Genomic DNA, 25856 nt, shown 5'->3' with positions numbered 1-25856 from the left:
GGGCCCAGGCAGCCTGGACAGGAATCCCAGCTTCCCCACTTACTAGGTAGGTGACCTTCTACAAGTTATTAATCAGTTTATACCTGTTTTCCTTATTAGTAGAATGCAGGTAACCAAAAGAGTACTAGGGACAAAGCTTTGTGCTTCATGAGCATTAAGAAGTATATGATTCTTCTTCCCAAAAACCTTTAATGGCTTCTTATTTTGTTGTAGGGACAAACAAGGCAAGGCACCAAAGACAGCAGGAAACAGTTTAATTTGGCTGCAGCCAGGTTTAGAGGGTACAGCCTTTGCTGTAATCAATCAATCCCCTGAACCCCGAGTTCAGGAAGTTTCAGAGTTTTATACCCAGCATGTAAGGGGAGGGGCTCAGAAGTTCATAGTCTGCAGAAGTTCACATAAAAGCAGCTTTTTCTTTCACTGTTCTGGGCAAGTTAACTCTTCAAGGACAACACCTGAGAAGGGGAGAGCTTCTTCTCCCCTTTCTTTCCTCCCCCTGCCAGCTGTTACCATGGAGCCCAATTGTAACTGATCTTAAAAATGTAGACATCTCTGTGAAGCCCAGCTCAAGGCCAGAGGCCTTGTTTGCACATTTCTTCAAAGTACTATACTGGATGCATTTGTGATAACTAGTAAGGGGGTGTCCAGCACCTGGAGTGCTGGTATCTTCTCGGCCAGTGGCCAAGTAAACAGGGTGACATGAAAATAGGAAGTTTATCTACATTGGACTCTTTTGCAGAGATTTTTTTTTGCTGACAATCCTAAAATCAGCCATGGTGAAGAGGGCTTTTCGGTGGAGAGAGGGGGTGCCCTTCAATTTCTCAACAAAGAAATCTTCCTCTTGGGACCCCCAAGTCTGGTATTCAGAGTCTTGAGGGTCTTTCCCAGACTCAGATTTCTGGCTGTTTTTTTCAGTCCTTTTCCACATGGGAGGGAAGTGACTGACTACTGGGGGCTGGGTGAGGCTCTCTCCAAAAGGGAACTAATCTGTCTTCAAAACGTTGCTGGGTGAGACACGTGATAGAGGGGGAAGTAGATTCTCAGGGATGAAGTAACCAAACTGAGCCATCCCATCAACTAAAGTCGGATTTTGATCTGGAAGCTGATTCCAAGGCTGCTTCCCTCCTTTTGTCTCACCTCTGCACCTGACTCTTCTTTGCCTGCTTGGTGTCTTTCCTCATCCCGCTTGCTCTGCTTGGGAGGAACTGCCCTGGCCATCTTGAATCCTCCCTTCTTCCCAGTATAGTTTCCTGGGGAGGTTCAGCTTTCTGTAGGGAATCAGGTGGAATGCTGTTTTGGCTTCTCGATGCTCTTTTGACTGCTGACTATGTTACAGTTGCTAGAACATGAAACACACGTTCTGACTGGACAGAAAGTGCTGTCTAGAAAATTAGACAGTCACCTCCTCCTCTTTCCAGTTCTTCATTTCACCTCTCTTGTTCCCTTGGACATAACTGATATTTAATATCTATTTGTAAAACGGTGGCATCCGAGTTGGTTTACAGTGGTCTGGTAACTAAGCTTTGGGTTCCATATCTCTATCTATGTTGACTTCAAGATATCTTTGCCCAGGTTTAAGAAAATGGGCAAAGGATGGAAGTGTTTAAGCAGATACGAGTAAATACTGTGTTCGCCCCATTGGAAAACGGCCTGACAAGTCAAGCCTCTTTGCCTTTGAACATGAGATGTGTGAGCCAAATGTTGGTGAATCTAGTTTCCATTCATGGCTGAGTTTGTCTTTTGTTTTAGAGAGGTGGTCTGAGACTCTGAGATAGAACTGATGTCCTCTGCATGACATTGTTGGCCTTGGTCTCGTGTACTGGGATTAGAGGAACAGAGAGACCCAGCCAAACTGTGCCAGTTTCCATGTTCCAGCGTGGTCCTCTGAATGGCTGTCTGTCTGCCTAGGCCTTCCTTCTGCACCATCTCCAGACCTCATTGCTGTGCTCCCCACCTCCCACAGGAGCCATCCATCTCTAGCCTGGCCTGGGTGTAAGCACATGATGTGAAGTCACCATGCTCTTAGACCATCATTAATAACTGAGTCATCTAGGATTCCTAGGAGGCTTCATCTTGAAATGCTGTTATTATCTTTCTGGCCTCTATTCAGTATGAGTCTAAAATAACTTCTTCCTTACACAAGCTCGTGGACGAAGGCATCAACGCTTTATTACTTCCTTCATTTGTTGGTTGGGTACATCATGACCTTCATACCATGTTCCTTGATGTCTTCTCAGGTATGTGGAAATTTCTGGAACTTTTCTCCCAGTCTTGCACTTCTAAAGTCCTCATATTAATATATTTCACAATGTACTTGAATGAACAAAGATTTTTCTGTATAACAGAGAACTAATATTTTGTGGATTTTATAATATGAAATCTAGCTGTTGCTAGAAATATATATTATGTTGTAGTTCAATTCTTTTAGGCATTCTGGAGATACACATTTTAATGGAATTAAGATATTATTGTATTTGGATGGAAGATGAAATGATTTTGTTAGTTTATGCATCAGCAGCACTTGGTTTACTTCATTAATTATTGACTTTATTATTTATTTGTAATCTGGATGGTACAGCAGAAATTAGCTGATTATTAACCAGACTGTGTCCCTTTTTCCTTGCCTTTCCCAGCCTCCCTTCCAGTATGGCAGGGCCATTGTTCTTTCCCGGGGAAAGTGAGTTGAAGTGATATGTGCCACTGGCAGCTTTGACTGAATCAATTTGTGGTAGAACTGTTTCTCATTCTAGTCTCCCACCTAAACTGAGAAGACCCTAGAGACAAAGCAAAGGGTGGATACACCAGACAGAGGGACCCGGAGTCCCTGAGTGGTCATTTGGAGGTTAACTGGCCAACATGCCCAAGATGCAGGACCTGCATGTCATAACGTTGGAGGTGCAGAAACCCTGGGGCTGTTCCTGAAGCCAACTTCCTCTTACTCACACCCACTGAACAAGCAGGAGATGCTAAAGGGAAGGAATTCATGTTTGGGTCCTAGGTGGGGTCCTTGTTGGCTGTCATGAAGGGGAGCTTCTGGGCAGCTAAGAGCTGAGTGAAGCTGCTTCCAAATGCTGAGAGTGGGAAAAGGGTGTGGGAGGGACTTTCCTCGGGCCTATTTTTGCAGGGCGGGGGCTGTTTGCTGATATGGGTGTCAACAGGTTCATGTTAGGTAAGACCTAAAAGGAAAGTTCCTGAGGTTCTCAGCCATAAACATCAGGAGTCTCGAGTGACTGTGGGCAAGACATCAGCAGTGAATAGGTGCAGAAATAGAAGGGAGGAGCAGAATTTTCTGAGATGTGCATTTAATCATACGAACCTTTACCAGCCAGCAGAGATATATTGCAGGTTCAAGGAGAGAATTCTCAGTTTTATCAGGGGGAATCTCTAAGCAGCTCTAGAGCCACTGATTCCACATGCTTTCCAAGGCAGGGCAAGCTACCTTCACTTTTATTTCAAAGTTCAGAGAGGAGCATCTTACCCTTCTGATAATGTTGGGATCGTTGCACTTGGCTAGCTTTCCAGCAAAAAGCTGAACTCCAAAGCTTGCAAAAACAAGCATTAATGTCAGCAAGAGTATGGAGACCTGAAAGAAATTGATGAAATATCAAACCTCGTGGTAAAAATTAAACATTTAGTTTGGTTCAAATAGTGATATAAATAGAGCTTTCTAGATCACATTGTGTAAAATTCCTGGGTTTGGATAATATCTTTCCATTTCTCCACCATAGGTCATTCAATTAACTTACTGAAATGTGAACAGAAGGAAATTATGTAATAATAGAATATTAATCTTAAAAATGAAAACATGTGACTTTCATGTAAGAAGCTGGGGCAGAGGTTTTTAAAGATGATTGGGCTTTTCTGACTTGAAAATCATCACTTTGATATATTTTATTTAATGAAACAAAGAAAAATGTTTAAATAACTCCATTGTGCCCAATTAATGGGTTCATATCCTTCTTGGCAGAGCATAAATTGGAGAGACAGTGGCTTCCTTTTCCTGTAGGCATGAGGGAGCTGTGCCCTGAGGATGCAGGATAATTCAGTCCTGGGAAGCAGATTTGTTCATCAACTCGTGCTCCCTCTGCTGGCAGGATCCTTGGGTCTCAGCAGACAAAAGTGGTTAAAGGGCAAAACAGGAGAAACCATGGACCTGTTCTGCTGACACGCTCCCTAGGTAATCTACAGCTGCACAGAAGCCTCCTCAGCAGACAGATACAAACTAGATTCCCTTCTGAACTCCATCAGAGGTCAAAAGATTCATATACCAACAGGTGAGATCTGTTTCCCTTCACGTCCACTGTGTAAAAAGCCACAGCTTTATGGCTTTGTGTAAAGAAAATAAATAAGAACTTTTAAGCGCACTGCGCGCGCACAATTATATGCCCCTAGTAACATCACAGTCTATCCTTAAAATACTTTCAAATCAAATACAACTACAGATGATCTCCCACCATAGGTATGCTTCTAGAAAGCAAGATACAAATGAGCTTATGTAAATCAATTCATGTTTTTCATGCACAAGCAGCACTCATCCATGATAAAAAGAGCTCTTGATCATTCTTTTTGGAAGGCAAAGATCCTTCTGCAACAGATTGCGGGTAATGGGTCTCTTACTTCTCATTTTATCTCCAGCTCTGTTCTAAGAAGACCCCAAAGCAATATTTGCCTAATTAAAAAGAATGTTCCCCCTATGATCACATTGGTGAGTATTCTTCACTTTATACAGGGGTTTCTTAAAGCATGGCATACCTGTGTATTATATTTTTTAAAGTTGTTTTACATTAACACTCCCAGGATCTAGAGACAAATTCTATGCCATGTGCTTTAAGGGGACACATAGAATAAGATTATATGCCCACATTCATTAATGTTTATGAACTAGAGAGGTGGAATCTTCTTATTCTTAATTTCTAGATGGGAAAACTAAAACCCAGAGTAGAAATTAAAGTCAATTTAAGGATTAAGGGGTTAGTGGATGCTACCATTTTGGATTTGCCATTTGTTATACTTTCCAGAGTGCTTCTCATTGGTTTACTAAAAATGTTCATTGAATTAAGTAAATTGACAGAACAGATGCATTCATGGTACAGTTTCTGCTTGTGTATCTTGTTTTGCTGTTGCCTTTACAATCCCTTGGCAATGAACAGAACCATAGACTTGACTTTGATTGGCAAGACTCACTTTTCCCCCCATCAGCAACATGGCAGAGTTAGACTGGTGAACTGGAAGCAAAAGGCAGCTCTAACATACCAAGAAGATTTCCTTGAAGCCGCTGAAAAGCTCTCGAACAACTTTCCTCATCTGGGGCACCAGTTTGAATATCCGCAGAGGCCTCAGGCACCGAAGAACCATTAGCAGCTGAGCTCCTGACTCAGCGGGCACATTTTGAGGCATCCAACAAAGAAATATCAAGCTCACCTACAGGGAAAGAACAACCTCTGGGACTTAGGCAATTGCTCCTCTACCATCCACATTTTCTGGGAGCCATCTGGCCCCGACTTTTTATTTAGCAAGGATTCCATGTGTGATATGCGACAGGCACTCAAAGGTGTGTGTGCAGCCAGCTGATTTTAAACAGTGAGCCCAATCTGGGCCTATTAGAGGTCTCTCTCCAAGGAGCCATCACATGTATATAGAAATGCATGAGGGTGCTTTCTGTGTGGGTACCTCGGTGCATCCTGCTCTTTCTAACTTACTGCACTGGGGGTTCTGCTGACCTAACATGATCCAAATTCTTTTTTAACAAGGTTACTACTATTTTATTAATGATTGCAACATGCTACCTGTTACTGGTCACAGTTCTTGTTCCTGCAAAGACATTGATTTCATGGCTTCTTGTGCAGGTAGAAAAATAAAGTTTCTTTGAATCCACTTGTGAGTTCTCAGTTTAACTGATCATTGAGGAGGCACCTGTCATGGCCCAGTATTCCAGACGAGAGTCCCAACTCAAATGACTTCAGTTTGCTTTTAATAACAAGGGGCTCATTAATCAACAACATGCTTTATGTGATGCAAACTTTCTTGTATTATAGGAGCCACATGAATTGTGAGATAGAAATGAGATTTGCCATTTTAGACCTTATTAACGTATGCCACATTCATACATAAAATTGTGGTTGATTTATTTTAACAATGCAGCTATCCACAAATATTTTAATGGTTTTTAATTTAGATAGTAAATGCATGCATCTTATTTGCATATTAATGGACTATTCTATAATCCATTTAAGAATCCGTTATGGCAACTAGACCTCACACATCTCATCTTTGCACCATGAAATGCAGGAGATCTTTACAAAACCATGACATTTTACATTTAGGAAAAAGCAAAAACTTACGAGATAAATAAATATGTCCATTACACCACCAAAGTCCCTGATGACAGCGGTTGGAGTGAAAAACAAGCCATCTGCCATAATCTTCAGATTAAGCTCAATGCTCATGAATATCACAAATACATACTCGGCAATCTGAAATGGCCAAGATGCAGTTAGGTCACAATGAGCAGAAAAATTGCAGGTCAATGTTTTACCACCTAGCTGGGAGCTGAGATTTAGTAGCAGTACCTGCAAAGTAGGTGCGTGCATGACCCTTCGAAAGGGGGATTCGAACATCATGGAAATGCAAGAGCAGATGGTTACGATGATCATGACCCAGTCCAGGTAAGTGACCAGTCCCAGCAAATCACTGTCAAAGGCCAAACAGAACTGAGAAACAACACAAATGCTCCAGAACAGGCTGCCAAGATTCAGAGACAATGGCTTCAGTGACTATTAACATGACTGGCATTTAAAAAAATAAGTCCCCACTTATCAATGTCATTCTAGCAAGAAAATAAAAGAGAATTTCTATTTTTTTTTCATGTGTCATAAAATAACTCAGGAAAACTTCAATTGTACACGAAAATGGAACTTACTAAAGTTGGTGGTACTTTGTGTTTTTCACAGCTCCTGTGACAGGGTCGGTTTTGGATCTGTAAGAGAGAACAAGCATATGAAATTCTGCTACATAGCAAGCATGCTACATCTTGGCAGCATGGTATTTACAAACATCTCCTCTACTTAAAATCTCCTAAAATGCCCTTTATAAAACATGTTAACTGCATGTGACTTCTGAAGAAACAGAACATTAAATTGAAAACATCAACAAATTTGCTATTGAAGCTTATGAAAGTAAAATCTTACATTTCTCAGAGTACTTGATTTTAGGAATGGAGACTTGATTAAAAAATTTCTGAGTATTACAAAATTAAATTTTGACTTCCATTTTAAAATGCTCACTTAAAATCTTTGCTTTAGTTGTTCAAGGATGTTCTTTATAATTATTTAGTTAGATACTCTATAAATTAAACAAGCGTTCTCCACCCTGATTTTAACTGTGATCTTGTGGAATAATTCATATAGAATTTCCTGGGAGGGGGATTTCTAACTTTGACTTTTAGGAAGGCTGATGGTCTTTGTGTGCGTGTTCCCAATTACAATTGAGACTTTGTCAGTCTATTCATCTGCGCTGCTGACAAAGGAGAATGTGCATCACACTCAATGAGGTGGAGAATTAGCAATTAGATGTTAACGTGTTTGCTGCCAACAGGATAATTCAAGATGAAAAACCCACCCGGCTCTCATCAAAGCAACGCCTACATTGCCATCTTCTTCCTTTACTCTGTGGAAACTCAGGGGAGTTTTAGTGATTATCACTCAGATGCTTTAAATTGTGAATGTCTTTCTAGAATGTCAGAAAGAACCATGAAGTGGCAATGAGTCCATGTCCTTGAGACAAAGCCTCCGCTTGCCGATATGAGGAGGTCCCTGAGGTCTCCAGCCCTGATGTGTTGGGGTAGTGTGTGTTGGTTTCCTAGAGCTGTGTAACAAAGCACCACACACTGGGTGGCTTAAGCAATTCTTAAGAAATTAAGAAATTCATTTTCTCATTGTTCCGGAGGCTGGAAATCCAAGATCAAGGTCTCAGGAGGGCTGGTTTCTCCCAAGGGCAACGAGGGCAGGATCTGTTCGGGAATTGCACCCTGGACCTGCAGTAGTCATCTTCTCCTTCAGGGCTTCACATGATCTTCCCCCACCTGGGCCCATGTCCAAACTTCCTCTTAGAATAAGGACACTAGTCATATTGGATTGGGACCCACCTTATGACCTCATTTTAACTTTATTCCTATTTAAATTTCCTATCTCCAAATAAAAACATTCAGAGGTACTGGAGGTTGGGACTCCAACATGTGGATTTTGGGGAGTAATAATTCAGTCTATAACAGAGAATAAGTACTATATGCTGCTGATTGTCAATAAAGGTGGTCAGTTTCCTCAAATGATGGCATGGGGAAAGCTTCCTGCAGAGTTCTTAATGTCTTCAGGATATTTACTGACAAAAATTCATTTTATGCATTGGCTGCCTGAGCAACTTGGCTTAGGGCTCCACAAATACAGTGCCGTCTGCTTGTACCCTCCTGATAGCCTCTTCTCCTTTTCTCCCGGTTGGTGGGGTCAAGGCCGTGGCCAGTGGTTTTCTTCTCATAACAATTGGTAATGGAAGTACTAGTTAACTTTCTGTTTTACATTATCCTAGAATAAACTGGTTGGTATATTTTGATCACCAAGAAACTACAAGTCTGACAAAAGATGTGGACAACGACCCCCCCATCCGTGAATCTCCCTTTGTTTCAGCATTTTCAAAATTAGACCCAGAGTTAATAACATCAATCTAAACGTCTTGGACAACTGTGAAAAGGCACAAATAAAAATGGCTGTCAAGGGCTTTATCAACATGCGCTTCCTACAAATGCTAACTACTCGCAACCTTTGTTTGCCACCTGGTCAGGCGCTGGGCAAAGAGGAGCAGCGTGATTAATTAGCCCACAGTTTATTTTGTGACCCCATTAGGATTACAAGTCTCTTCTCCTCCTGTGACAACACCCCTGCTGTTCGCGCGACCCAGGCCACACACCTGGCTGGAACAGCGTACTCACGCGTTGAAGCGGGCACGGACCACCACGCGGCACAGGTTCCTGAACCTGTGCTCGCGCCCCACGATGAACAGCGGCTTGTCGAAGTACGGGTGGTTCTCTCTCAGCTCCTCTTCCTGCACTTTCCTGGAGGGGACACGGGGGGAGAGGACGGTGAAGGGCACCTGTCAGTGCTCAAGCGACGGCCATGGATCACTGTAGCGCACTGTACCTTTTCATCTCCGCTTGCTCCTTTTTTTCCTGAATCATCTTTATTTCGCTGTCTTCTCTCTGTGCATTTCTGTATCTCACTGTATTGGAGTGCTAGGAATAAATCCAGGGCAGGCATGTCACTACGAAAGACTTTTCTTGAAGGCCAAAAATTATTATTATGCTTAAACATTGAAATCAGCATCTTCATATATATAATCATGTTATGTACAACTATAATATATGGCATGTATGTAACTACTGTATATAATAAATATATAGCATGAGGTACACACACACACACACACATTTATATAGTTAAATGGTCACAATCATTTTAGCAAAGTTATTTTTCCCCTAAAAAATAAAGCATTCAGCACATATTTATCACAAATCCCGTCATGTGCCAAGTGTGATGTTCTAGTGCTGAGGATCTGTCAGGAGGAGGAAAAAACACATACAAAATCCCTGTTCTTGTGGGATTGATTGTCTAGTCAGGGGAGACAGATAAAAAAAAATTTTTAAAAGTATGTTAGAGGATGCTTAGTGCTCCAATAAAAACACAAAGTAGGTAAGAGGCAGAGAGTGCTGGAAGCTGTAACCTAAAATAGGTCACAGTGGAGTCAATATAAAGGTGCTATTTGAGGGAAAGACCAGAGGGAGGTGGGGGTGCTCATCCCCAGGATGAACAGTGGCTTGTTGGAGTAAGGGTGGTTTTCCCTCAGGGTGCAGGCTGTGGACAGCTGCAGAACCCTGTTCTCCTAGGGGGAAAAGGCCTGGTGTGTGGGCATGGAAGACCCAGGATGCCAGTTGGGGAAGAGCCCAGAGAGCAAGGAGCTAATAGGAAGAGACAGTCCTGAGGGTGTGGGAGCAGGTCAGGCAGGGCCTGGACGGTCCCTATATGGACGCGGCAGGAGGTGGGGAGCCACTGTTCAAACACCTGGAGAGTAGACCCCATAGAAAGCATTCCTTAGATTGAATCATCCGTGTCTACTATCACTTAGAATAGGTGGAAAAGGTTAAACTTTCTCATTTTAATGTCTGCTCTCATGGGAGAAAAGACATGCTAAGGCCATCTTATGCAATAACTGAACCCCACGACATTTTGCCATGGAGAAGATGGGGGATGCATTTTGTTACAGGTCTCAACAAGAAAAGGTCATTGAGGAAGAAACCAGCCTCTGGAATTAGCACTTTTCAAGCAGGACCTCTGTTATGTGTATTTCAACACATATTTTCAAAGACATGTTCTAATCGATGCTTCTGTAGTCTGTACATTTCCATTGAATCATGTCAAAGGAAACTGCTCTGAAGAGTGTTGCCTCTGAATTTTCCCGAGGCAACTTTCTTCAGGCAATGGGACTGAATCTGAAGTGCTGAGGGCACAGGCCACAGGCTGGATCTGACCACAACTCTGTGTCAACATGGTCGTCCATCAGAGAGAGCCCTGGATATGCGGAAACAGAGCCCTGCGCCAATTCCAATTGTGCCAATAGGACAAAGACAGGGGTTCTCGTCTCCTACTTTTAGTTCTCTCTTTTACCTGGGATGCTTAATGAGGACAGTCTAAGATGCTAAAGTAGCATCTTCTAGGGAGTGAAAGCAGTAACTCAACATCACAGAACCTCTGAAGAAACAGGAGATCAGTGGAGAAAAAGCAAAACGAGGATCAGAGAATCAAAACCCCATGCTTGGCTGGCTCTCTGGGTGAGCTCGCCTTTCTTCAGTGCCATGCTTGGCTCTGAATGTTCCTGAGTCTGCCTTCTCAACCCAGTTCCCAGACTCCAACTCAAGAGTCAGAGCTTCACTGTGTCTTTTATGGTCATCTCAGCATAGCCAGCAGCTGAATGGCTTGCTCCTGGGCTTCTCTAGATGGCTCACTCCTCTGTTTAGGTCTCTGGGATGGTGCAGGCGGTCTGCACTAACCATTTTATCTAAAGTCCCCTGAGATCAAATCTCCACCTTTGACTTCTTTATATTACTTTACAGAAGAAAGCAAACCTGTTGCTGCACTAGGCAGATGGAGGAAATTAAGATCACTCTCAGAAATCCCATGAACTGTTCCCTTGCTTATTATCTGTGACCTTGACTAGAATGTGGGTTCCAGGAAGGTCCTGAGTCTGTCTTCCCTCCCCACTATTCTTATCACTTGGAACCGGATCCCACATGAAGTAAATACTCAGTCAGGATTTATTATGTCAGTCAATACACACACAAGAGACCTAGAGTCTAAAAGTAAAGAAATTCTTGGGAAATTCTGTGTAATCTTTGACATAAAACATGATCATAGAAAAAAAATTATCTCCTCCTGGGTAAACCCTTGAAATTATAAACACTGGATCTAGATTCTAGAATAGTTGGAACTTGGTAAATATTCAGAGATAATAATGCAAATTATTTATACAAAATGCTTTAAATGTTTTTAATTTTAGTCAAAGATAACTGATCCATCACTTTTGTCTGTGTTAACCAAAACATGTGCCCCGTGTGAGATATCTAGATTCTTCTACGTCAGTGGTCACTTTTCAGTGCCTGGTCATGTCATTTGTTTTCTGAGCTCCCTGAGTTCCTCTTGTATGAAGTCTTAGGGAGACATGGCAAGATGGTAGACAGATCCAGGCCCTAGAATCCTGTCGGCAGTTATTTAGATACACGGACATATCCCTGCTTCCCAAATCCACAGCATTGCTTAGAACTTACATCTTGAGTCAAGGTTTCAAGAGACTTCCCCCTGCTGATCCTCTGGCTGTTCGATCCATGTCTTAGTGACCTGAAACAACCACAATCAACTGGTCAGTGGATCTCAAGATCAAATCTGGAGTTTTAAGCAAAGACCAGGATTAAACAACAACAACAACAACAACAAGAACAACAACAACAACAATTTTTCTGACACACCATCAATAATGCCTCACTTCTATTTTACAACAAAAGCTTATAGTCTATCCAAATGCCTGTGATCCCCTCTAACAAGATTTCAGAATTTCTCCTTCTGATCTTAAAAGTCAGAATTTGGCTATCACCAAAGAAAAGGTTTTTGAGTAAAGGTGTTTTTGTTTGTTTGAATCTTGAATGAGATTGCCAATTTCATTGTTGTGACCACCAGCAGATAGAATTCAGTTCCTGGCCCGTCGCCCGCCTGCTACCCAGGGCTGAAGCTACACAATGTTCACTCCTGCAAAGCCCCTTTCCTTCTGGTCTCTGAAGCCCGTCTTCCTGGAGCATTTACCTGCGCTCTTGGCGGATGTGATGCTGCACGCTGAGAATCGACCTTTCCTTTGCCGGTTGCCCCTCGAATGATCCACTCAGCATGCGCTGTCGAGTGCAAGCTCTAGGAAGAAAAAGGAGCCTGAGATAAATTCAGGATTTGTACGCTTGAAATGAATAATACATAACTGCTCGTTGCTCTTGTTAATTTTGAGGCAACACCAATGATAATGCAAAATGCAGCAAACTACATATAAGAGGAAATGACCTCTAGGCTCGTGTCAGGACCACTCACAAAGCAGAAGCTTCCCAGCTATAAAGAGGATCTGGAAGATAAATAGAAAGCTCCCTCTCTGGCCCCTCTTCCTTCCATCCCCCAATAAAAAAGAATGGCAGGGCTTCTATCAGGATTCTGTGAGCGGCAAGGCCAGTCTACCCACAGGCAAGCATGGTGTAGGTTTTGAATTTAAACAAGGAGGTTTCTAATAAAAGCCCTTAGGGAAGGATTTGGCCAGCCAGGCCACTGGAATGATGAAACACATGTTCCAAAGTATTTGACAGAAACTTAGAAAAGCAGGCAAGCATCAAATTAGGGGCAAAAATGAATTATAAAGAAAAGTAAATCTGGAATTATGCACAAAAATGTGAGTTTACTTAACATTCCTGAACTGTGCACTCAGAAGTGGTAGAGATGGTGAAGTTTATGTCATGTGGCTTTTTCCCAACAATCATAAAAATGCTGAAATTATAACTCAGAAAAATCTTAATGTAAAGCCTCTGGCTTCCTGGTAACCAGTTACCACTTTCTTTGTATTCTCAAAAGCCTGAAGACTTTGAAAATGTATTTTTCCTTAGACCACAACTAGACTGGTATTAATTTCAGATTTTCTAACTAACAAAGACAGTTGTGACCTAACACTTGTGGTGTCAATGATTTTGGTGACAAAATAAAATTTCTTCTTCAGAAAGCTCTCCCCAGTGGGGAATGACAGGAATGAGGTTGGGTCAAGTGGAAAGAAAATAACCCAGGGAGTTAAGACCTGTGTAACAGACATACACTGTCACTAACGAGTGGGATAACTTTGGGCTCAGTTTTTCCTTATTGGTAGAATCAGGACAAGGTTGACCTCAAAGATAACTCACTAATGTCAAAAGCAATGGTTTTGTGACAGGCAGATCTTATGATGCCATATTTGTTCAACACCTCAGCTCAGGTCCTTTCAGCCCTTGTCTTCCAGAGGATTCTAGCACACTTCTAGAATGACTTGAAATTCTTACTGTCTTCTCAGAATTAAGCTTTTTGGGGAAAGACTGTGTATCTGCTTCCTGTAACCAAAACAGCAGCTTTTATGATACCAAGTATGTACTTAAGTACTTAAAAATGTAGATGAAGGTAATTGTGGCGAATGTCCATGAAAAATCAGTCAAATTCAATGAATGTAAATGCATTAGTGGAAACAAACCCCAAGCTTAGGAAACAGCAGAGACCACTTTGGGATAAAGTCCAAGTCAACACTTCATTGAAAAACAGAACTTAGACATTGACAAGAAGAGATTGTGCTTATTTTAAGGACTAGAACGACGCTGTGTAAGAGGATGCATTTGTAAGTTGAGGTGAAAAAGTAAAACACAATCTCGTGTTTATGTATATTTAGCTATTTCTTGACCAAAGGACTGAAAATTGTGAAGCCATTTTGAGGAAATCTATTTGGAGGACCTGTTATTGTGGCATCCCCTGCCATCTGTGTGAACCATCAAGACTTATCCTTCAGCCTTGGTCTTGGGAACTTGTCATTCTTGGATCACAAGAGTCTCCCCCAAAGCAGGTAAGACCATTAGGCCTCAAATATAAACACATCCAACTCTATTGTAACACACCTGTTTGGGTGCAAGGACCTCTGCTATACGGGAAATAGAGGAGGGTGACTGGTTTGGGGCAGCATGGTTTAAGAGCTGCTGGTTGTTTGCCCAACAGCCTAGTCTGAGAACACCTGGCATTTTTGGTGTCCCTGAGTGGCCTCTATGAAACCTGTAGAGACCCCTTAGAGAGGGCCTGCTCCTCTCTGATTAAACAGGGAAGGCCCTCTGTAGAGACCACAGCCTCACCTTGAGCCCCTTCCATCTCTTTCCACAACAGCATGGTAAAGTGTGCTAAGAAAGTCACCCTTTTCCTCTTTTGATTCAGTTCATTCCTTCTGCATCTACAGAATTCAGAAAATAGTATAAAAAGTGCTGGAGTTTCACATACATGTGAATCACACAGTCTGTTCTCTGGAAGACTCATTCATTGAGGGTGTGGAGGGTCTGGTTTTTAGCTCTATCCTGCAATCAGAAAGCCTGAGCTTCAGCCGACTAAGGCCTCCTGAAATGAGTTATGGCAGACACATTCACTTTAACTTTCTTTCCTACCACTTTCTTCTATGTTCAAACTACCATTTGCTAGAATGATTTCTGAATGGTTAATGGGGGATGCAGGAATAAAACGCCCACTAACTCTAGGTCTTTTCATGAGCATCCAGCTAAATCCTGTAACCAGTGACATTGGAACTCTCTTGGAGCCCAGCATCAGCTCCACCACTGCTTACTCAGTAGGAGGGTCTTGTCCTGAGCAGAGCTGCTTGTCCACCTTCTTGTCCCCTGGAGCTCCGAAGGCAACCTGGATTCTGAGCACAGTGAAGTCAGGCCCACCACACCCACCCCAGTCTCCATGTTGGAAATCAACTGGGCACTATAGGCTTCCTTCATGGCTGCCCCTGACTCTCTCTGATCACCTATCTGGCCCCCACCCAGTGTGCTGCCTCCACATGCATGCAAAATCAGAGGTAAACAGTCTCCGTCTACCTTCATCAGTCTCTTGTTGAGTACAGGTCAAATGCTCTGATACGGATTTTCCCACTGAGCGTGCTGGGGCTTTCAAAACAAGAAACTCCACAGATAAATGCTGGGGTTCTTTAGCAGAAAACTAATTAGCAAATTGCTAACTAAACAATTGAGTGAAGGAAGTGGGGTGCATATGAAAGGAACTGCATTTGAAGGTCCTGAAGACTGTTTTCTTGGTACAATGGAGGGATAGTATTAAAACTAAAAAGGCACTATGCACTCTCTTTCTATTTATCTTTAATAATTTTCCCATAAAAGAACCAGTGATGATACAGGTGAGACCACTTTGTATAGAAATATAAATGCCTCTAAAAACATGTGGGAAAACCTACTTCCATATAGAGAAGACCAGTTCCCTGATGGATGAGGAGATTCCGCAGGTGGGGAGGTAAGTCTGGGCTTGGCTGGGAGCAGGAGCACAGTGTTGAGAAGGTGGCTTTGCAACCCTTTGGCCCCTTACAACACTGCACGGAAAAAGGCAGAATGACTGCCACATCAGCACGTTTCTGCCACAAGAAGCAGCCTCACACATAAGCCATTGTCACGCTTTTTGGTCATGAAAAATATGTTGTTATTTTGGAAAATAGCAGAGTTGTTAGAAAGTTGTTGACTTCAATTGGACACAGTCAGATTTCCTAAGGGGTTACATATATTCTAATGTGCCAAGGCTCAGATGCATGCTAAAAGTTTGCTTTAGGATTTTTGGAAGTAAATATGATTTATTATATACAAGTATATATAGTAATCCAAATTATAAAGTTTGATACAAATGGGTTCTGATAGGTGACATAAGGGAGGGATGAATATTTCCCCTGCATGGAAGCACTAAAAAAATGATGTGCGATATCCCATGTTCCTGCAGCGCGCTGGTAACCATGCTTGTCTAATGCTTCCAGTATTTTGTCATCATCAGTCAAACCCCTTAATAGTCTGTGAGTTCTTGAGGGAACCTGTCTATCACTCATCCTCGAACTCCTAGGAAATCCAGTTCCTGGCACTCCAGCTGCTGATGGGAAGACTGAAGAGGCAAAAAGGCTAAGGAAGGTGTTAAGGAGAGGAGAGGGCGGGAGGGGGCTCGGCAGGCCCCTGGAAACTTGCAGGTCCCATGGTTCAAAGCACACAGTTGGTTTGCAGTGTAGCTGCTGATGGAATGTTCTGCCTTTGTCTGGAAGCCTAATGGAGAAGAAGAGTTGAGAGACCAAAGGTTTAGAACCGTGCTTTCTGACCTGGCTTAGCTGTGGACCTTAGGCATGTATTGTGCATTCTCTAAGTCTCCTCTCTCGTGTGTAAAATGCCGAGAACCGTGATTCCTTTCTTACCAACTTCACAGGGAATTGGGAGAAGCAAGGTCATTGCGGATCACAATATTTTGGAAATGCTGGTGCTTCATCTAAATGTTCAGGTGCTGGGATTTCCTTCTCTGCTTGGCCCCACGTCGTGGTTGATGATGACACCTTTACAGAGCTTTGAGGACTGAGCAAGCAGGTTTGACAGAGGGGTGCTCCGGAAGGCCAGTCTTCCTGCTCTCTGATCCACAGTGATGGTTGCTGGAGCAGGTGCTGCAGCCACTTTCGGTAAACACACTGTTTTCTGATATGAACAGCCCAATACTATCCTGGTGGGCAGGTTTCTGAGACTCCCTCCAGTGACCTCCACCTCTTGGTTTTCATGCTTTTGTGTAATTCCCTTCCCTTGCACAGGATTTAGTGACTTGCTTCTAAGAAACAGAGGGCAACCATGATGGGACAGGTTAGGGAACACTGGGATATCTGGGTCTCTGTCATTGACGCTCCCTTGTCCTTTATTTTTTTTAATGATACTAGGGGTTGAATCCAGGGGTACTTGACCACTGAGCCACATCTCCAGTCCTTTTTATTTTTTATTTGAGCCAGGGTCTCACTAAGTAGCTTAGGGCCTTGCTAAGTTGCTGAGGCTGGCTTTGAATTTGAGATCCTCCTGCCTCAGCCTCCTGAGCCCTGGGTTTACAGGCCTGTGCCACGGAACCCTGCTCTCTCATCTTCTTGCTTGCTCTAGGAAGCAAGCCACCACATTTTGAGGGGCTCCATGGAGAGAGCCACTTGTTAGAGGTCTCCAACTAAGAGCTTAGGAGGAACCGAGGCCTTAATCTAACAGCCCATGAAGAACTGAATCCAACGACTCAGGGATACAAAAATCAAGCAGCTTCATAGGAGATCCAAAGCTAGAGAAGCCGTACACGATACCCAGACTCCTGACCACAGTCTGAGATGGAAAAGGTGTTTGAATGGTGTTTAAATCACTTAAGTTTTTGAGTCATTTGTTATACGTTGATGGGTAAATGAAGCAATTATTATCATGGTCTCAAACCCATCAACTTCCTAATGCTCTTCAGAAAGAGAAAGACAAGCTCAGTGTGGCTTGTAAAGCCCTCTTTGTCACCCTCTAATCCCACTTCTAGTCTCTTCTTTTACAAGAAGGCCCCTCATCTTCTTCAGGCCATCCTCCGGGCCTTTCATTCTTCACATATACCATGCTCAAAAGAGCTTAAGGGAGCAGACGCTATCTTTAAAATTGCTCACTATTATTTCCCAGCTCTTGTACACAATAGGCGCTCAATAAATATCTGTTGAATGAATGAACCTTGAAATGCTATGAAGATCAAATATTTTAATTTCTTTCTTATCACTTTATGCTTAGGAAGTATGAAAATAATTGCAAAGAAAACAGCTTGTGTCTAGAGTACGCTGCTTAAAGGGGAAGTTGAATGATCTTAATTTTGTCTCTAGTTAGAATACTGTGCCACTCAAGATTAACAGGCTGTGTGCCTACAAGAGATCAGGGCCCAAGACAGAAAGGAAAAAAAGTCAGACATTGCTTCTTGCAACTAGAAAATGTGTAAATCTTCATCTGTGCTGTCTGTCAAAGCTGTTGGGAGAATGTGAAACCAACATGGAGCAGAGCCTCAAGCAGATGAATTCCTTCCAATTTTCTACATTGGAGATTCGATCCATCGCTGAGAATGTGGTCTCCATGTATCTCTTCTTACAGGAATCTGCTGGCAAGCTGAAATGGTGAGTGACTCAGGACTTGAGACTTTTCGTATTTTACCTAACAAATGAGATGCACACATCATTAGAACCACACAGTCATAGACTACCCAGAAGAAGCACTTGAATATTCACTTAAGTTATATTTTGCCACTTTAAACTTTCATTAGTATTTAGATGCCTTTTGGTCTCACAGAAGGATTAAAAAAAAGCACAGATCCAGGAAGAAAATAGTCATTTATTTTCTGCTCCAAGAAAAAGCAAAGCTAATGGTATTGCAAAGGCATGCTGTGGTCCTCTGGGGGCCATCTTGGTCTTCTCTGGGAAGGACACTGTAGTGTGAGTTCCAAGGCCGTCAATGTCTTCTCTCCATCTCTTCATAGTGGCAAGCGACAGAAGGCCAGTGTCTTAGAAACTCCATCTAGTGGCTTAAGAAAAAAGGGTCTACCTGCTTGGCCCCTGGAAGTGGGAGGCACATGGCTCGGAGTGTCTGGTGAAAAATAATGAAGTCTTTTGTCTTGTGTGCGTGAGGACATTCTCCACCCCACAGGCCTGTGTAATGTCTTTCTTCCTGCTCCCAGGAGGAGAATTACAGCCAGGCATTTTCCTTTTCCCAGTTGGGGTTAATGTTATGCCCCCTCTACCTTTGAAAGGAAAACAAGATGAGGACCCCTGATGATGATCCGAATGTGGGAATATTCTTCAGCAAACACACATTCCCAGTTGCAAAAATATTACCCCTGGTTTCTTGCCAAGCCTTTGAAAAAAACATATGAAAGATTGATTCTTTTTTTCCTCCTCCTCCTTCCATTGCCTTTGTGCTGTGGAATTTCAATTGCCCCTTCTATGACAGCCCTATATATATATATATATATATATATATATATGTAATCTTTTATGGAGGCTGAGGAAAGAGAATCATGTCTTAAGAAATTGTTTCTATTTTCCTTGACATTTCTCCAACTAAAATATTTTTAAATTGGTCCGACGATGATGTTTATGAGAGATCTTTGGAGCTTTATTAGCCCTTAAACACCACTAGCTGTTCACAGAAGCAGTAGCAGGGGTCCTCCTTTCTTTCTTTGTCTTCGTGGCTTCTTTCTTAATGTTCCAGAGCAAGGGTGTGGGAAAACCCACACAGTCTGTAAACGAAAGAGAGAGGCCTGCAAGTCTCCAGTTAGTTTCACTATATAGAAAAGTTAGATTACGGGATGTCATCTGGTATTATTAGATGCAATTACCATATAAGGGAATCACAAGGTAACTTTGCAGAGCGTTGCACTGGGAGGAGGAGTTGCTTAATTCTTGAGCTCCCACGAGGTAAAATACTTAGAAGTATTGTTGGATGTTGGTCAAGGTAATGTAATCACATCAGCAGACAACAGGAAAATAGCCCTTCCGTGCTCATTATGTAAACTAGGACTGTGTAACCATTGAGAGAATAGATTATGAGTATTTCCTGGAAATGGCTCTTACCTGACTCCGTTGTGATCATCCAAAGTAGAGACAAGGTGGGTGCTAATGGGTGAGCCCCAGGTAATGGCCTCTTGCTGAGATGAGGAAAAAGCTGTATCTTTATCAGAGTGAACACCCACTCCTTCCTGAGTCTGCCGGGTCCTGAGTGCATGCATGTGGCTCTTCAGTGGCACCGGCTGGTCGGTTCGTCCTAATCTTAAATTATTCATCAAAACATTTTTATCTACAGATATGCAAATACACAGGTGACCAGGACTGCACTGTACACTGGAAATAAACCTTGACTATTTTATCTTTTGCACATGCTATAAACAAAAAAGAAAATCAATCTGTGGGAAATCCTTGCCTTTGGTACATCTATTAAAATTCAGCAAATACAATGTCTGAAACCCTACACCGTTCACTGGGGGTCACATTCAGTAACTCAAGAACTGACTCAGAAATGTGTAATGGAAATGCGAAGATTGAATTTTTACTATAATAAAAGTGAACTTTTGCCAATGTTGCAGAAGCTACACTAACCAACATTTGGATGGACATGCATTGTATTTTTCAATGACGTAGCACTTCATAATCCAGTGATACAACAGTAAAAGCAAGAACCTTGTTAAACTATCTTCTCATCACCACAGCTCTGTCTCTCCAGGATGTCACAGAGTTGAACTATTCAGCGCGTGGCCTTTTCAGATGGACTTCTTTCATTAGTAGTAGGCATCTATGTTTCCACCATGTCTTTTCATGGCTTGATCAGTCCTTTCTTTTCAGTGGTGAATAACATTCCACTGCCTAGATACCATCTCACCACAACTGGTGTACTCATTCATATACTGAAGGACATCTCGGATGTTCCAGTTCTGGGAATTCATGAACGAAGTTGCTACAAACATCTGTGCACATCTCTGGAGACATTTCTACGTGTGTTTATCTATGTACATGTCTATGGGGACAGTTAAAAGATCAGTGTATGTCAGGAGGGAGAGATGAATAGGTGGGGGATGGAGGTCTTCAGGCAAGATAATACTACAGTGGTAGCTATATGCTATTTTGCATTTGTTCAAACCTATAGAAGGCACAACTCCATGAGGACTAGCTAATATAAATTATGGACTCTGATGTTCTTGGTGTATCAAAGCAGGTCCCTTGATTATAAAAAATGTACCACTTTGATAGGGACTGTTGATGGTAGGGAGAGTGTTTCTGTGTGGGGTGGGAGGTATATGGGAAATCGTTATATCGTCACTCAATTTTGCACTGAACCTAAAACTGCTCTAAAAAAATAATGTTTATCACAAATGTTTTTTTTTCCTTGAATCTCTTTGCTAAAATTCATAGTAGGCCTCCTAATCCACAGGGCTATTATATTCACTTTTGGGTTTATTTAAAAATAATCTATAAATAAAATACTCTCTCAATAAAATATAAAATATTCTGATTACTGCAATTCAGATACTAGCTAAGGAAAATCTGGCAAATTTCATTTTTAAAATGTATAGTGATTTCAAATATATTTAAATAATATATATGAAGCCTTTGTGGTCAATAATAATAATTGTGTTCAAATGATAAATAAGAGAAAAACTAACCTCACATATTATATTAATTACCCTTAACAACAGCACTCAATTAAAGAGTATTCCTTAGATCTACAAAAATTATCACAACAAGTGCATGCCAAGGGAAATTATGCTGTAAATGGAAATACCAGAATGCCAGTGTCACGGAGACTGGACACTCAGCAAGGTTATGAAGATACCCCTAGCTAATGAGGTTCTCATGGCTGGATGGAACTTTGGAAAGTAATGTACACGTTTAATTATTTTATTTTGACATTTCCCTATTCACTGAGCCTCGCAGGGATGATAATGCATTTTTGCTCCATTTCAGAACTTTGAATTAGAGGAAGTCTCCATGGAGGTAGTGGGGCATTGAAAACACACTGCTATTTATTTTTGATTTCTTCTGATACAGAGAAAAGGTCATTGCTGTATGAAGGGAGCCTTCTTCAGTGGAGCTGAACGGCAGAGTCTAGCAACTTTGGATTTTATAATTGGGACAGTGGAACATCCTTCCTCTCACAGTGTTCAGCACAGATGTCTGTCTGGCCACTGGGTCACCTTCACCTAAGCCCTGCAGCATTCGCAAGATGTGCACAAATGGCTCACCATTTTCTCATCAAAGTGTTCTCAAGTAGAGGCAGAAATTCTATTTCCCGAAACACCATTTTTTTGAAAGTTATAACTGCAAGAACATGAATTAAAGTTTATTATGCATAGGAATAGGTGACTCCATCAAAGAGTGACATACATTCTCAGACTCCAGGGCCTTTTCTCTCTGAGACTTTCCTTCGTGGATGGAATTTCCTGCTTGTGGTAATGTATATAGACATTTTTTGCTGAAATAATATGAATCCTATTTCAACTGGAAGATGGATATTGGCAGTGATTCCCCTGAGGACGGAAACTCCTGGCAGCCCCACAGCTTAACCACTGGGAGAGAACCGAGGCCTCTACATCAATGGGACTTCACGTGGAGGAAGGCGACCTGTTACTGCTGGTGCTGTTCCACTGTCAGCTGCAAGCGCATCCCCCAGATCCATTCGTCTGAACTACAGCTGCTGGTGCAGGCCTCTCCTCTAGACTGTGAGTCGTTCATTCCCCTGGTCAACCCATCACCTAAAAGTAACTGGATCATCAAGACTCCCGTCAAGGTGCTTCTCCCTGGGGCCCAGTAATGCTGGGCACTTCTGGAGGTTGTTTCTAAGCCTCAGTTGTATTTGTTTTTTAAAGGTAATGCACATACATAGTTAAAGACCAAAAGGCCCAAAAAGAAAAAAAAAAAGTGTCAGGAGCAGGTACCTGCTGCCTGGTGTGTGTGCTGGACAGCCCCAGAGTCTGCCACCAGCTCTGCAGCTTACCAAGCCCTTACACATTCCCAGCCCCGAGCTAGAGGCATCCGGCTGTTGGAGCAGTGGTCTGCACTGCAGGAAGAGCTAAATCTCACCCCGCCCACTCAACAGGTTAGTCAGGTGGAACTTTCTGGAAAGTCTCCTCCACAAAGGCAGATGGGAAAACTGAGGGTGAGATCAGGGAGTTACTTGAGGTGACAGAGGAGCAAGAGAGACACTGCCCAGGGCTCTGGGTCAGGCCTGGAGGCACCCTGGTCTCCCACCTTCCATTGAGTGAACTGAGAGTTCACAGACAAAGTACCAGTCCACACAGACAGGCTCTGCACACCTCGCCGCAGGGATCTGCCTTGTTTTATTTTTCCCCAAATACTCGTTATTTTGTGGAAGTTATTTTAAAGACACTAACATCTCATACTGGCTTAAAGTTACTTTATCTGCACCCAAATCAGGACAAGTGCCCAGCTGTACCAGAATGACTCAGGTCAAGTCCTTTCCCAGGTCTCCCTATACTTTTCTTACCTGTCGCTTGGTGAGAAACCTTCAGAGACACTAAAGACAATAATTCTATGAAGGAAAAAAAAGTCTAGGAAAGTTGAGGACAGGACACTAAAACATTAGACTCTGCCAGACTTCCTTTACGTGAACCAGGGCAGATTCATCCACCAAAAGACCAAACTACATCCTGTCTCTCAGCCCTTCCTTCCTCTAAGAGTGCAAATGGTCCCAGAAGAGGCCACTTCCAGGTTCCCCAAGGGCCCTGGCAAGGTTTAATGGGTGGAGGGAAAGGAGAGCCCAGGGGCCAAAGGAGACAGTGAAAGAAAGCACTTCTTACTTTCCCGCTGTGGCAGGTATCCGCATCAGGGCCCTGGGGCCGTCACAGATGTTTTCTTTTCTTCTTTCAATTTCCCCCTTTTTTTAAATTAGTTGTTGTTGTTCCTGGGAAAACAGCGTACAGCAATGCCCAGGGCCCCAATCTATTCATGACTTTGTAACTAAGGAATTACACCAGGAGGCAGGTACGATGCAGGTATCGTCATCATTATTACTAACATTACTACTAGGAGTAGAACTAGTGAAGTGGTAAAAGATAGCTATTCCCCAAAAAGGTATCAGTTTACAGAGGCAGCAACGAGGAAACCATTTTTACAAATGAAACAGGAGGAAATTTTCTAAAGAATCAAATTTGTATTTTGAATAGATTCTAGTTTTTTTTTTCCCCCCTCAAACTGTAGCCTTTTATGTCCAGTAATTCACAGGGCAAAGTAGCCAAGAGCGTAAGGAGTTCTTCTCATTTTGAAGTGTGTGGGATGTCCTAAAGTACTTTGTATCTGGGTATCCCTCAAATCATACAATGCAGGTTTGAGGGGGGGGTCCATATTCCCTAGGGTGTTTTAAATGTTTTCTTCACATACACCATAATTTTATTCCCCCCCCCCAATTTCCTAAACTTCTGTACCTTTAAAAATGGACTATTAAGGGCTGGGATTGTGGCTCAGTGGTAGAGCGTTTGCCTCACATGTGTGAGGCAGTGGGTTCGATTCTCAGCACCACATATAAATAAATGAATAAAATAAAGGTCCATCGACAACTAAAAAATATTTTTAAAAGTTGCCTATTAAGTTTCTTTACAGAAGTAAAGAACGTAATTTCTGGCATTACGATGTATTGAATAGGATTTTTAAGCAAACATGGACCAGTTTCATCCTTACAATTCATTCAAATGTGTGACGTTGGGCACCTATTGAGTCATTCTTCATTGTCAAACCAATCAACAGAACCTGTCGGAAAAAGTCTAACTTTTTTTTCAAAGCAAATGACATGTTAACCTGTTCTTTGTGACAACTCTGTGATCTCAAATGCCTGACTCTAAGGTAGGTGAAGTCTGGAAGGAAGCTTCCAATTAAAGGTCACCTGGAAAACAATAAGGCCACGCCTCCTGGAGACAGCCCCGAGGGGCCTGCCCCTTGTGTGGCCTTCCAGAGAACCTCAGTCCCTGTCCCATATCGAAGTTCCTGGAGGGGTGAGTTTCACCATTCTCTTATAAACTGATGGAGGTAAAGAAAGAAAGGGGGTTGTTGTCAACTTTCTGTCCCTGTGACCAAAATTACCTGAACAACTTAGAGGGGGCAAGACTCATTTTGGCTCATGGTTTAGAGGTTTCAGTCCATGATTAGTTAGCTCCACTGCTTTGGGCCTCAGGTGAGGCCGACATGGTGAGGAAGGACATGGAAGAGGAAGCTGTCAGCTCATGGAGCTGGGAACTAAGATAGATGGATGGATGGATGGATAGATGATGGATAGACACATTGACAAAGAGGAAAAGGCCAGGGACAGGAGATAGTCCTTAGAGGCATGTCCCCAGCCACACCTCAGCTGCCTACAGTCAACACCTCCTCTCAGTAGCCCATTCAATTCATTGATTCATCACATGGGTTAATCCACTGGTGAGGTTGAAGACTGCCCAAATCCCCTCTCTGCTCACTGCTTCTCTGGCAAACAAGCCTTCAACAATCAAAGTTCTGGGGACATTCCAGACTCAAATCATGACAGGTGGAGAAGGAAAGCAGCAGACTGGTTATAAGGAAGTGTGCCCGGGGAAGTGAAGCCTGGGGACATGTTTCTCACAAGAACCTGTGTCTGCCTCTGCCTGGGAAAGCCGCGGGTACCCTAGGTACAGCTCCATCTCTGGATGGCAGTTGTTCTGGACCATTGGGGAAGGTCAGGTGGGTCCTCTGTCGGACTCAGAATATTGCAATTCCTGGGGAGGGTTTTTTCCTACTGAGAGGACCAGCACATTTTTCTTTAGAACCCTATCATAAACTTGTCTGGTACAGGTGAGCTTGAGTAATGATTCTGGAGATTGAAGCAGTCAAGGCAGACCTCATGGCATGTCTCCATGGTGACAACAGGTGGGGTGACCAGCCAGACAGACTAACTCAGGTTGGGACCCAGACTGTATATTTCAATGAGACCTTTCACATTTATCTCTTCATATTTTGTGGTGAAGAGATAAACCCTAAGTATTTATTCTCATTTCATAAAAGTTACTGCAACTCTGTGCATGAATGTTCACCAATGGAGAGGGAATTCATAGGACACAGTCTTCATTACGTAGAATTTTTGTTTTTTTGCACACAAATTTCAGGTAATATTAAAATGCAAATATAGTTCTCATATATACTTAGCTTAATTTTCT

General features: G+C 42.5%; 1 protein-coding gene across 6 annotated transcripts in view; it reads right to left on the bottom strand.

The window, feature by feature from the left end:
- The window catches only part of Nalcn (sodium leak channel, non-selective), a 298301-nt gene that overhangs the window by 35760 nt on the left and 236685 nt on the right, over positions 1–25856 (bottom strand). For all 6 annotated transcript variants that reach the window (XM_048800656.1, XM_048800657.1, XM_048800658.1 and 3 more), the window contains 9 exons: positions 12396–12497; positions 11867–11936; positions 9189–9280; positions 8981–9103; positions 6920–6976; positions 6570–6690; positions 6342–6473; positions 5254–5421; positions 3479–3583 (listed from right to left, as the gene is read on the bottom strand). In XM_048800656.1, the coding sequence (XP_048656613.1) occupies positions 3479–3583; positions 5254–5421; positions 6342–6473; positions 6570–6690; positions 6920–6976; positions 8981–9103; positions 9189–9280; positions 11867–11936; positions 12396–12497 (970 nt within the window). The remainder of the gene's footprint in view (positions 1–3478; positions 3584–5253; positions 5422–6341; positions 6474–6569; positions 6691–6919; positions 6977–8980; positions 9104–9188; positions 9281–11866; positions 11937–12395; positions 12498–25856) is intronic.

The sequence above is a fragment of the Marmota marmota genome, unplaced genomic scaffold (assembly GCF_001458135.2).
Source record: "Marmota marmota marmota unplaced genomic scaffold, marMar, whole genome shotgun sequence".
NCBI classification, from domain to species: Eukaryota; Metazoa; Chordata; class Mammalia; order Rodentia; family Sciuridae; genus Marmota; species Marmota marmota.
This window is presented reverse-complemented; position numbering and strand designations above follow the sequence as displayed.